The 14,803-nt window shown below is 33.7% G+C and overlaps 1 protein-coding gene across 1 annotated transcript; it reads left to right on the top strand.

The window, feature by feature from the left end:
* The first annotated feature begins 8,338 nt into the window (after nucleotides 1-8,338).
* Nucleotides 8,339-10,081, top strand: LOC134723289 (beta-1,3-galactosyltransferase 1-like). The gene is made up of 2 exons (XM_063586908.1): nucleotides 8,339-8,422; nucleotides 8,749-10,081. Exon 2 carries the CDS (start codon nucleotides 8,815-8,817, stop codon nucleotides 9,922-9,924), a length of 1,110 nt encoding a protein of 369 aa, XP_063442978.1. The 5' UTR covers nucleotides 8,339-8,422; nucleotides 8,749-8,814; the 3' UTR covers nucleotides 9,925-10,081.
* The last annotated feature ends 4,722 nt before the right edge of the window (nucleotides 10,082-14,803 follow it).

The following is a 14,803-nucleotide window of genomic DNA, read 5'->3' as shown; positions in this document are numbered from 1 at the left end:
GGATAAACTAAAAAAAAAAAGAAGGCAGGACCGAACAGAGTGAAAAATAAAAAGGCAGAATAGAGTTTACAGCTAAAAAAATGCAGGACAACATTTTTCATCCTAGCCCCCCATAAAAATCAAATGGTAGCTCCCTAACAGATGGAAAATACAAATTTTGGGATAATTTAGGACAGAAATAAAGGATGCACATAAAAACTGTCTGTCCCCAAAATGCTCCATCAAATTTTTAAAGGACATCTGTGCTGATAGTTGATTGTGCTATGAAACCTATAGATGCTTCGACATAATTCCGTTAATAACGACATGTATCCACTAAAAAAATCATAAAATAGCTGGAAGTTTCTTATATAAAAAAAGAAGATGTTGTATGATTGCCAATGAGACAACTGTCCACAAGATACCAAAATGACACAGACATTAACAACTACAGGTCATCGTATCACCTTTAACAATGAGCAAAGCACTTACCGCACAGTCAGCTATAAATGGCCCCGATAAGACAATGTAAAATAATTCAAACGAGAAAACTTACGGCTTATTTATATAAAAAAAATAACGAAAAACAAATATGTAACAAATATACACACGACAACCACTGAATTACAGGCTTCGGACTTGGGACAGGCACAAATAGTGCAACTATATTATATGATACCTCAATGTAAGCAAATCATATGATATATAGGTGGAGTCCATTGGGCCACTGTACCCCCTCCTGTTTGATAACTTTGAAATGAATGACCATATAAATTCATGTATGAAACTAAATAACTAATCAAATAAGATATAGGGGAAGCCCCTATGGTCACCCACCGCTCATGTTTTAGAACTTAGAAACAGATCCCCACCCCTTAACCATATTTATTCATGTATGGAACAATATATATAATAAAATGAAATATGGGGGAGTCCCTGGGGTCACCCCACCCCTCCTGTTTGAGAACTTGGTTATGGTCGAGATCCCTACCCCTGAACCATATAACTTAATGTTTTGGACAAAATAACAAATCAAATGAAATATGTAGGGGACGTCCCTGGGGGTCACCCTCTCCTATTTGAGAACTTGAAAACGGTCCAGATCCCCACCCTAAACCATATATATTCATACATGGGACAATATAACAAACCATATGAAATATAGGTTAAGTTCGTGGGGTCAGGCTTCCCCTACTGTTTGAGAATTTGAAAACGGTCGACATCCCAAATCTTCACAATATATATTCATGTTGGACAATACTAGTATTAGAAATCAAAAGAATTATAAGGGGGTCCCTAGGGTCACTATACACTCTCTTGTTTGAGAACTTGGAAACATTTGAGTTAATCAACTCTAAACCATATTTATTCATGTATGGGACAATATAACTAATCAAATGAAATATAGGGAGGGTCCCTTGGGGTCACCCACTTCTCCTGTATGAGAACTTGGTAACGATCAAGATACCCACCTCTAAATCATTCATGTATGGGACAATATAACAAATCAAATGAATTATAAGGGGGCCCCTATGGTCACTGTACGCCCTTCTGTTTGAGAACTTGGGAAAATTCGAGATCCTCACCCCGTAACCATACATACTCATGTATGGGATTATATAACAAATTAAATGAAAGATAGGGGAAGTCCCTGCGGTCACCCCATTCATCCTGTTTAAAAATTTGGAAACAGTTGGGATCCCCACCTCTAAATTAAATTAAATATAGGGGGATTCCGGCCCTGCATCCACATCCCCACCTTTAAATTAAACCATATATTTTCATACATGAGACCTAATCAAATGAAATATAGGGAGAGTCCTTAGGGTCACCATACCCTCTCCTGTTTGATAACGTAAAAACTGATGAGATCCCCACCCCTCAACCATATATATTGATGCATTGGACAATATAACAAATCAAATGAAATATAGGGGTAGTTACAAGGATCACCACACTCCCTCCTGTTTTAAAACTTGATAACGGTGGAGATCCCCACCCTTAAACCATATATATATGTATGGGACAAGATAAAAAAATAAAATGAAACATAGGGGCAGTCCCTAGGGTCACCCCACTTCCTCTTGTGTGTGTTGTGAAAACTTGTAAAAGATTGAAATACCAACTCATATTCATTCCTGTTTGTCATTTCAAAAAGATTGAATGACACCCAAGGCCAATCTCATAGGCGTCACATATGCTAGACCTTACCAATGTGTACTAGACCTTGCCCAATGTCAGGTGACCATGGGAATGAATAATTATGGGAACTTTGTTTGGGAGACTTCGTAACAGCATTATGTTATGTTTTTTTCCTTTTTTGATAATTATAAAATTTATTGATGGAAAATAATTATTAGGTTTAAAGAATTTACCTTAATTTTAATTTGAATTATTTCTGGTTCTATAAACAAAATTATTTTCATATGGCTCATTTTAAAGAAAACATATTTTTCAAGCCCAAGAATGTTTGACCAACTGTTTTTATAATTACCTGTCATTTTATTCCAAACTTAGACATCATAGACTTGGGGTGAAGATGGGGGTCATTTACATTTACTATGGACAGGTCAATTAGACCTCACCTTTGATCCCTGTAGTAGTAAACATTTTGTCTGATTTGTGTCTCATAACGTTTGAACGCAAACTCAGTAATCTTTCCAGGGAAGCAAGTCCATTCATACAAGCTCGTACTAAAGTCAAATTGAACTACTAACAGTCAACTAATACCAACGTTAACTATCAACTAGAAGAAATGCAATCATTGCGAACTTGTTCCACTGCAGACTCATCACCATAAAAAAATATACTTGATATATGCGTTGCTTTTAAAAAAATTATTTGCCTTAATGATTAATTCATAAAATGATTGTTCTTTTTAAAAATCTTTAAAAAAAAAATTGAAGCAACATTGCCACAGATTTCATAATTATGTTTGCCTTGGTTTTTGGTTAACTGCCTACAGCGCTTACAGTGCTTTGATTAAATTATTTGCTTATTATAAATAATACATGTATAGTCAAGTCATAATGTAGTATTTACTCAGAATTATCATCATCCTATGCAGTAATTAATCTTTTATATTTTCAACTGTATATACATGAATTGCATACATACATAGTATTAAAGTTTGGTTGTAACTAGCCTCTTTTAAAAAGTATTGGCACACGTATTTCGCCGAGCGGCGCGACCACTGAAGGCCCAAGAAGCTATAGAACAAATGATGCAAAATCAAGCTTTCTGGGTGTTCCGAAGACTCTTTCATAACTGAAAATCAGCGCCAAGTTTTGTTTTAATAATATTTTGGCAATGTTTTGGTCTCAAAGCAAAATGTAAAGATTCAGTGTAAGACTTAAGTTTCTAGGGACAACTACAAAAGACCAATGTGCATGATAAAGCAAAAATGGAATTCACATATAGTTAAGTCTGTGGCTGCTTTTTTTCAAACTCATGATCAAGTTCATAACAAAATTACTAGATTACAAAAGGAATGCACCACTAACAGAATACAGAAGGGCAATCAATGAACAAAAGACAATAATAAATAAGAAACATTGATCCTGGAAAACCAGGGCTACATCTGAAGGAAAGAAGAGATGGTTTCTTGCAGGACACTCGCCTAGAACACAAATTGATATGGAAACAAGCGTTTGGTTTTGAAATTTCCTACATGAGGCATTTGACTCAATGTAGTTAACTTACGGCCTTGTTAAAATAAAAGTGAGGTGAGGTTTCCTGAGACAATATACCTCAAGTTAAATGAAACCAATTTTCGGACATTTCAAGTAAATTTAAATAATATTCATAGTTTTATTTTTAAAAATAGTGGGAAGTGTTTCACAATTTTTTTTGGGGGAAATAAGATGAATTAATGAAGAATCTGGGGCAATCTCATACTTTCCATTAGACCTGCTGAGTTATTTATTTTCAATACATTAAAAGTCAGGTAATTTATTTTCAAACTACCACCGAACAAACCATTTATTTTTAGCTCACCTGGCCCAAAGTGCCAAGTGAGCTTTTCTCACCACTTGGCGTCCGTCGTCCGTCGTCGTCGTCCGTCGTCCGTCGTCGTCGTTTAACTTTTTACATTTTGAACTTCTTCTAGAGAACCACTGAATGGAATGGAACCAAACATGGCATGAATGTTCCTTATGAAGTGCTGACCAAGTGTTGTTACTTTGTAGCCGATCCATCATCCAAGATGGCCGCCAAGGGGGACTTAGTTTAACATAGAACCCTATGGGAAATGCATACAAATGACTTCTTTTAGAGAACAACTGAATTAAATAAAACAAAACATAGCATGAATGTTCCTTATGAGGTGCTGACCAAGTGTTGTTACTTTGTAGCCAATCCATCATCCAAGATGGCAGCCAGCGGGAGACTTTTAAATGAAATCAAACATAGCCTGAATGTTCCTTTACTTATGAGGTTGTGTTGTTACTTTTAGCAAAATTTTATATTTTTTTATATGATTTCAAAAACCCAAGTAGAATCAGGTGAGCAATAGTTGTGATTATCAAGACTGAGTTATTTATTTTCAAAATCGTCCTGCTCCCCCCCCCCCCAGAATATCAAATGGTCGTCCCCTTAATAAAATAATACTGTGTTCTTGACGACTTCCCGGCGCGATGATCGATAGAAATGATAAATTCTTATAAAGTATGTTAATTACGTCTGAACCAGTTTATAACCATCGGCTCATTTAATATTGGATATCTCTGAAATTGATTACAAAATAGTATTTTGGACTAGAATATTTATTTCGACAAGAATATTTATTTTGGACTAAAATATTTATTTTGGACTAAAATATTTATTTTGGGCTAAACTATATATTTTGGACTGAAAAATTTGTAAGAAAACAGGATTATTCATTTTCATCTAAATGAGGACCAGAATATTTATTTCTAAAAACTGCCAGGTTCCGACATAAAAATCAAATGATTGTCCACTTACATTTTATAAATCTGATTTTTCTTAACATGTATACATAACTTTACATTAAGTGGTAACAGTTGGTCAATTTATACACAGTAATGTCTCCAGCATCGAATTTTAGATAATTACAGATCAATAAATATCAGTGGTCTGAACATCGAATGAAACATTTGGTCAAAATATACAGTAATATGTAAAATAGTAATGTCTTAAGCATCAAATGTTATAGACAATTAAAGATCAATATTCACATCTATTAGTAAAAAAACATATGTTTCTCTACAATCATCAATCATGTATAATGATTAACTTTATGATGAGTTACTTTTACCATCGAATAATTGTCTGCTTTCCACTTTATTTTTCTTTCTATTTTACAAAACATATGCATTTTATGTTTCGTTAAAGGATATCTACTTGAAATAAGTTTAAGTAACGAATTTATTTTATTTCTAATATTCACAATTTTTTACCTTAGTAGCAGTTATTTATATGCCCCACATACGATAGTTTGTTCGTCCGTTCGTCCGTCCGTCCGTCCGTCTGTCCCGCTTCAGGTTAAAGTTTTTGGTCGATGAAGGTCTTGATTAAGTTAAAGTCTTATCAACTTGAAATTTAGTAAACATGTTATCTATGATATGATCTTTCTAATTCCAATGCCAAATTAGAGTTTTTACCCGAATTTAACGGTCTACTGAAATAGAAAATGATAGTGCGAGTGAGGCATCTGTGTACTATGGACACATTCTTGTTTTTCCATATATCTATGGGAAATTTGATGGACATTGCATGGTGCCGTTTCTGTCTTCACCGTAAGTCTTGAGTCAGACATAGGTTTGGTACAGTTTTAGGTCAACGATGAAGCAGTATCTCGTATACATATGGTCTGTTTATTTAGAAACAATGCTATTGTTTGGATTTTAAACTTATGAAATTCTTATCCTTATTCGTATATTCAGTTCGAACTAGTAACCTCGTTCAGACCAAATGGAGTGTACTGTGTCATAGTACTAAACACATTTTGATTAGCGTCTTTGCTATTTGTGTTGTCTTTGTAGATTTATTTGTATGCTTTAATTATTTAGTCAGTTGATACGGCGGCGGCGTTAGCTAACTTATTAAAGCTTTATATTGTAGATGATGGAAGAACTGGATGTTTCATACTTTGTATATAGAGGCCTCATGTAACGAGGTTTCCGTCAGTCACATGTCCAATGTCCTTGACCTCATTTTCATGGTTCAGTGACCACTTGAAAAAAAAAGTTCAGATTTTTTGAAATGTTAAATACTCTCTTATTATGTGTAATAGGATATCTATATTTGGTATATGCGTACCTTGCAAGGTCCTCATGCCCGTCAGACAGTTTTCACTTGACCTCGACCTCATTTCATGGATCAGTGAACAAGGTTCATATCTCGGATACTATAAGCAATAGGTCTAGTATATTCGGTGTATGGAAGGACTGTAAGGTGTCATCTGACCTTGGTCTCATTTTCATGGTTCAATGGTTTTAGTTAAGCTTTGGTCTTGTTATCTTTAACTCTTAGCCATAGGTCAACTATATTTGGTGTATGAACATATTTTATGATCTATTTATCAGTTGCGCAGGTTTTATTTGACCCTGACCTCATTTTATGGTTCGTTGATCAGTATTAAGTTTTTGTGTTTTGGTCTGTTTTTCTTTTAAAACTATAAACAATACGCCAAATATATTTGTTTTATGGAAGAATTGTAAGCTGTACATGTCTGCCTGGCATTGTTCATCTGACCTTGTTTTCATGGTACATTGGTCAATGTTTAGTTATCTTGGTTAGTGCTACGTTATTTGACAGTTGTAATAAAGCTTTATATTCAGGACTATCAACATAATATCAATGATTAGTAAGAAGGCGGGACATTTCAGTGTGTGTACTCTTGTTGTTTTTAAATAGGAGGAAGTGTATTCTATACAATCAGTTCTATATGTATGACAAAAAACGTTAGGTTTACTAGTGTGAAATCCGATAATTCAATTGTTAACCTACCGCTACAACCATTTCTTTCTATATGTAAAATCAAAATTTACATTGTTTCTCCTACCCTTAATTACCTTGGACAGTGGTGTACCAGTGCAACATAAGCCTAAACTACATGTATAGAAATCAGATGAAAAGGGCGTCACTCATCAGATCGATACAAAGAAAAAATACATATAAAAATAAACTTGCGACCAGTCATGGGAGATACTTATACATCCAAACAAAAGAGACACTAAGTACAGATTTGAGAGTAAACACAGTTACTGACAGCTAGTTCAAAGACGCCTTCAACAACTAATAAAAAGAATCATGCATCTATGACTAGCATATTAATTAGAATATACATCCAACATCCAAAAAGACGTCATTAACAGTCAGAGAAAAAAAAATGACCTTGTGCAATGCTAAGATACAGGTATCAACAGATTGTAGAACAATGAATGTGTGTATACACAATAACTGTATGTATATAAAAAAATAAATAGTTGATTTGAATTCACTGATGACAAAATCAATATCAATACCAATAAAACGAATGTTCAAATATCTAATTACAGTTTTGGATAGACATTTTATAATAGGTTTATTCAAATAATCGATGTTTACCAGGATCGTATCTAAGTTTCTGAGCTTGGTAAACAACATCTTTGTAACAATGAGGATGTGCTATCCAGTTTGAAGTAAATTTTCTACAAGTATGACCAAACATCCATTCCAAATATTTGTATAAAAGGTTAAAGGTATTTGTTTTAACGAAATGCCTTACTTAATAAGTTACCAGTTACTTAAGATTAAGTTCATTGGAATCTTAAAGGTCACAGAAGACACGGGCATAGCGAATAAGTTGTGATATATAAACACCCAAAGATGGAGACAAAAGGAACATCATCGTCCAAAATTGAACAAATAACAATAAGGAACAAAAAGTCGTCCCCTTTCTCATGTTCGTTTCTAGTACGAGGGTCATTTTTTTTTTCTTGGGGAGGGTCCTTCATTTCTTTATCTTGAAATTTATATACCATTTGTTTCTCTATTCATATCTTTTTTACCCATTATTTATATTCAAACACCCCATTTTTCTCTGTATTTTGTGCTATTTTTCTCTATTCTGTATATTTATTGACCATTTAATGATCTTTTCCAAAAGGTATTTTCTATTTATCTTAAACCCCATCTAGAGCTTCCTGCTCGTTTTTCTTAGGATTTATATTGTTTGATAAAAAAAAACCATACATTGCAAATAATTATAAGCAATCGCACACGATATACCGATTGTTACACAAAACCTCTTTCCTATCCTTAATTTCGATTACAAATAATTGAAATAAGAAAAACATAATCTATAGTAATTTATATTCAATATACGTGGGTCGTTAATGTTAAATATGTTACATGTGTTTAATTACGGTATGTGCATTATATCAATTCACATGAAAGTATACATACACTTATATTGACTATTTGTAACAAATTGAATAAGGTAAGCACATACTTCGTAGAAATTAATCTTGTAGAACTGGTTTCTTTTCGAGAGATTATTTGTCAGACTCGGAAAAGTGACATATTTTGATAGAATATTTTTTCATTTGATGATTTGATCTTTTCCTTCTCGTTTCTTGCAGTGCATTTACATATTTTGTTTTGCGAAAATTTATTTAGTTTTTCGAAACGACCAATCAGATTGTGGTGAAACCTTCCCATGTGTTTGGTATTTTGTTTTATATTTGCGTTGTATAAACAATATCGGTGAAAAACCAAACTGCATCGGATAAAACATATAAATAGATCAATTGGTTTTTTTTTCAGATGCCAAAGTTTTTAATTTCATCCGTGAAAAGTAAGCAGTACCAATTTTGAAACCCACTGGAAAACATGTGTAGGAAACTTCGTAAACTTTCAATGACGCTATTCAAGACTGTGTCTATTCTTTCTATCATCTGTATTCTTGTAAATTTGTCTTCCAATTCTAGTCAACAATCAAAACTTGTGAAATCATTTGACAAGGAGTCTTATGCAAGATTGTACGCTGATAACTTTCGGGTTAACTCTAATCTTTCTCATATGGTGTCACTAGCAAATACGAGTTCAGCTGTAGTTAAAAACAATACAACAACAGTTCTTGTTGAAAATCATACCACAAAAGTTGCAGTTATAAACAATACTACAAAAAGAACGCCAATTTATGAATATTCGTTTTCATACCTTCATGTTCCTGTTCAAGTGTGTAAATCAAATGGTGCTAAGTTTGATCCTTTCTTGCTATTTGTGGTAAAATCTGATGTTAACCAAATCGCCCATCGAGAAGCAATACGGAAGACGTGGGGAAATACGTCTAACCCTGGAATAAAACTGGTTTTCATCTTAGGATATTCACCGTTAATGAAACCCTTTATTCAAATGGAAAGTAACATGTATAAGGACATCATTCAGCAAGATTTTGTAGACGCTTACCAGAATAATACATTGAAAACGATAATGGCTTTCTCATGGGTTTCTACCCATTGCAGTGATGCAAAGTATATCTTTTTTGTAGATGACGACTACATTGTCAATACCAAATACATTTGGGATCATTTAAATAGATTGTATAGGGCTAAAAAGCGTAGTGTGTTCTTGGGACACGTCTGGAAAAATGCCAAACCTTCTAGGAATGCTAAATCTAAATGGTTTATAACAAAAGGTGAGTTTAAGGATGATTTTTGGCCACCATATGCCAGTGGCGGATCCCTAGTATTGACCATTGATATCATTGATAAACTATTGACTCAGTTCAAATTTATGAAGCCAATGTTTATAGATGACGTATACATAGGTCTTGCATGTAAAGAGTTAAAGATTTCTCTTACTCAGGAAAAGAGATTTTGGCGTTATTATCAACCAGGTAAAATGAACTATTTATTTTCATCACATGGATTCACCTCTCCAAGGCAATTAATTGAAGACTGGAAAAAGTATCATATTCAATATGATATGGTAGTGTAAAATACTTGCTTGTTTTCCTACTTTGTAATGTAAAATATTTGCACATACTATTAGTTAATCATATTAAAAGAAATGAACAGTTGCAGTGTTGCAAAAAGGAAATGCTCTCTTCACAAAATTGTAAAACTTTCTGATAAATAACAATATTAGATTTTGTATTTTGTAAGCAATATATTCTTGAAAATCGAAAATTGAACAATCACAAATAAAATATGCTATTATCCTTATTTTATATGCTATTTTGTCTTAACATCAATTTGTTTAAGAATATGAAATAAGATTAAATATATGTAGTAAGTGAAATACAAAACGTTATGATTGTTGTTCGGTTGTTTGCATGGAGTACTTTGTAGCTGACCCATCATTCAAGATGCCCACCAGAGGAGAATTTTATTGAACATAGGACGCCATGGGAATTACATACAAATGTTGTCTTATACAGAACCACTGAACGGAATGAAACCAAATATAGCATGGTTGTTTCTGACGAGGTGATGACCAAGTGTTATTACTTTGAAACCAATCCATCATCCAAGATGGCCACCAGAGGGGGACCTAGTTTAACATAGGACCATATGGAATACATACAATTGTCTTATTATAGAGAACCACTGTATGAAATGAAACCAAACATAGCATTGTTTTTCTTATGAAGTGTTGCCCAGGTGTTGTTACTTAACTGATCAATTCAAACAAGATGGCCGCCAACGGGGGGACTTAGTTTAACTCTAGGGCTATAGGACTCTAGGGGATATACATACAAATGTCTTATTGTAGAGAACCACTGAATATAATGAAACTAAAAATAGCATGAATGTTCCTTATGAGGTGCTAACCACGTTTTGTTACTTTGTAGCTGATCCATCATCCAATATGGCCGCCAGCGGGGACTTAGTTTGACATAGGACCCTAAAGGAAATACATACAAATGTCTTCTTCTAGAGAACCACTGTTTGGAATGAAACAAAACATGAACAAATCTTTCTCATGATAAAATTAGGACATTTATATGTTAAGGGGTTCTTGAAATCTTTTAACAGCTTCCGAAGTGCTGATTTTTAACATTTTCAGCTGGATCTAATCACTACTTTACTTCAAAATTCATGACCCAAATTCTTTAACAGTGTCATTTCACACTCGAATTGCTACGTGAGGCATATAACATAGAGAAATAAATTTGGAAGGGGTATATACAAAATAGGAACACAATGTCCATACTAAGGACTATATTCTTGCACAACAAAATCCAAAGGACGATAACTGTAGTCTCAGACTAGTAGAATCAAATGTGTTCCTATTCTGTTAGACCTATTTCTTTATTCATTCGAGGCAACATCATACATAAAAAAAGAGTAAAAAGGGTCTGTTATTATCCTTGAACTTCACATACGGCTATAAACAGATGATGTCTAATAAATAATTTCAAGTATGTTGAATATGTTGGGAGCAACTATTCTTTTAGACATTATATTATACCCGTCGGGCACATTTAAGACCGACTCTCGACTTCATTAGAAATTGAAAATGATGGACAGTTTTAAGAACCAGGCAACTTTACGAAAAAAGAGATAATTTCACATTCAAAATTGTGAACTTTCCATTTCTATATAATAGCAATTATCCAGCAGCACATGCATATAAAGTACATATCTGCCAGTTGATACGATATCAAAAGTTTGCATATCCTATCACACTATATTGGTTAGACTGTTGCTGTTACATGATAGCTATCAAAATGAAAGTTCCAAGTGAACCCGTAGATTGTAGGCCAACATTTTTAACCAATATATGCTGTAAGTTCGTGCAAACAGTAGCATGTTTCACCTAAAAAAACATATAGTATACGATCATCAGTATGGTTTTAAAAATCTACGTCTTTTTAAACACAACTTATTGATTTTGTTCAAGAATTGTCGCAACAGCAATAGTAACAATCAAACGGTCGTTATCATAATAGATTTGTCAAACCTTAATCTTACATTAACCTCAATTCTCTCCGCGCCATGCAGAAGTCGCATAAGGCCCCACGCTGCAATGGGTAAATGGCCCCAATGCCTTGTGGGTGACTTTGAAAGATGGGACTATGGGAGGCAATCAGAAAGAAATCCGGACAGATGCAATCCGTTAGCATGGTAATGCAATCAATACGGGAAGGACTACCCGGAGAAATAACCAGGTCAACCGTAGTGGAGGTTGAACGTTGGGCTAACAATCCAAATTGGTAAAAAAAAGCTTGTTAGAGAAACAAGAAACGCTGCAGACTTTGCCAAACCGTCCGACAAAGTTTCAACTCGCGCCATCTGTAGAAAAACCAATTTGGTGATATACAAAATAACTTGCATCTGGGCATTTCTACTCAGAGCTCACAAACAGTCGTCATCAATGGTATCCCAAAAACTACCGTTACATCTGGGTTACTCCAAGGAAAAATAAAAGGTCCAATGTTGTTCCTTGTCTATATAGATAACATACCTCCAAAATACAACAGCCCGCTTCAGCTCAACTGACAGTGAGATAAAAACACAAGATGATTTCAGTAAATTACAATTTGTTTTAGACTCGCGATAAGAACCAAAAAGTTAAACAACAAAAATACATTTGAAAGTGAAAACTAACGGTAAAGTGTACACTAGTAACTTGCTGGTCTTTCATCACAAATGAATTTAGAGTAATTGTGTCGTATTTGAAGTTTTGCAGATTTCAATTGGTAGTTTTCAAACTGTCGCAAATTCCGATAAACGGATATGTGTGACTGTAAAACTACCGAAGGACGTTAGCAAAACTTCAAATATAATGCAATTATCTCCATTCTAATGCCAAATAAATAAACCATAAAATTTAAGTTGATATTTCTGTGTACAGCAAAAAATTAAACAAAAACATACCAAACTCCGAGGATAATTCTAAACGGAAAATCGCATAAGAATTTTAAAAATCAAAACCTCAAGCACATAGTAATGAGTAACATTTGTCCCATTCTTTACTCGGTACAGGCATTATGTTAAGTAGAATATGTTTGACTTCTGCTGATGTTACAACTAGCTTACCCTTTTACTTGTATGGAAGTCGTATAAAATTCCATTTTATTGACAACGGTGTCTGAACAAAACAAGTGTCTAAAGGAACTTCGACTTTAATGAAAATAAGAAGAGGTCAGCAGGAAGAGGCACACACAGTTCGTTCCCATAGGAATGCCGACTATTTGTTGATTAGTTCTACCTCCTGAGTCAACTAGTATGTTGATATTGAGAAACTCCAGCATACCGGTAACTTGCTCCTCTGTGTAGCTTGTTTTACCTTTTAGTTCCCTACTAACATAATATGCCGTTTTGTATCCAAAAGTAAATATTTAAAGTGTAAACTTCGGTTTTTATGTTGATTATTTCTTTTAGACGATTTTTTAATTTTACATGGAGAATGATGGTATACAGGGTTGAAAAATCAAAATATCAGAGAAAGATCGAATTTTGAAACCATCAGGGAATTCTTTGAACTTTTTATTAGAATCCTCATATGGATAATACCACTACGTGAGCAAACCGTTTCACAGTACTTATGAAGACCCTAATTCACTGCGGACAAAATCGACTTTTTTTTAGTCGAACATTCAAATGTGCCGGCATTGTACCGTTTTTTTTTGTACGGAATTTCTAGAAGCTTATGGATCCAATACAAACAAGGTAAGTCCTCCTATTTTTTGTTCAATGTAATGTTCATTGAAACTATTAAGAATTATGTACCCTTATGTTGATTCAATACTAGATACATGGAATTTTTATAGAAATCCCTTTATCCTTGTACTCTCATTATTGGTAATTTGATGACTGATATATATGGAATTATTGCATGCAGTGCTAGCATTGATTACCTTTAAACAAGTTTATTAATGTAGTTATTGGTTAAAAAAAATAAAAATATGGACCAAATCAAGTACACCTTTTAGGGTGCGATCGACTTTAGTGACTCAGCACGAGGTATTTTGGAATTTTCTGTTTGGTTGGTTAGAACTTTCTGTAAAATATAATCACTAGCACATTATAGAAAAGCAAGTGAGTAATGTATGTTTCAAATTTTATAACACAAATTTCTGTATTAAAGGTTGTGGATTTTCTATAAAAATCTTGGTTTATTTGCCACACATTACTCTTTTTCTGTTAAATGCAATTAAACAGTAAATAACAATGCTTTGCATCAAGTTTCCCTCTTGGTATATCTACAAAATGGCCTATCTATATTATTCGTTATATCTATAATTTAGGTACAATTGAAGTTTGAAAAGTTCATAAAAAAATGACTACAGAAGGGGTCATAAACATTAAGGACGTATGATTCGCCTAAATCGCTTCCTTGTGAGATGATATGTTCTTGTATGTGGGATAACCTGAGTGCTCGTTTATTTTTTAATTCTTTTACAAGACAATTGTAGTAGTACAATTTACATACAGAGAAAATATCTATGAATCTTTGTCCACTGGAACAACAACATACTTATCGTAGGGATATAATAGCCTTAGCACACAGACTTCGGTAAATTAATGAATGCGATGTTTTATTAGAGACCTGATGTTTTCATCAATTCTGACAAAGTGTCCAGTTTAACTTCTCCTACTTAAGCCCATGCTCTAGCATAGTCTTCATTGGAATCCATAATTATTTTGACGTTATGGTTCTAATTGATGTACACAGACACATCAAATTTCCCAAAGGGACATATAAACACGGTCCTTTTTATTTTTAGCCATGCCGTTGTCAGTTTATTTTCGATTTATAAGTTTGAATGTACCTCTGGTATCTTTCGTCCCTCTTTTATTACTAAAGCTGTTTTCTTCCGTTTAAAATAATTACACTCAAAAAAAATATGTACATGAAGTTATAATGT

Source organism: Mytilus trossulus, chromosome 6 (assembly GCF_036588685.1).
Source record: "Mytilus trossulus isolate FHL-02 chromosome 6, PNRI_Mtr1.1.1.hap1, whole genome shotgun sequence".
Taxonomy (NCBI): Eukaryota; Metazoa; Mollusca; class Bivalvia; order Mytilida; family Mytilidae; genus Mytilus; species Mytilus trossulus.
Note: the sequence above shows the minus strand (reverse complement) of the source record. Positions and strands in the feature narration are given on the sequence as shown.

Coding starts and splice junctions, on each gene's coding strand:
- LOC134723289 (XM_063586908.1), top strand. CDS start 8,815: ATGTGTAGGAAACTTCGTAAACTTTCAATGACGCTATTCAAGACTGTG.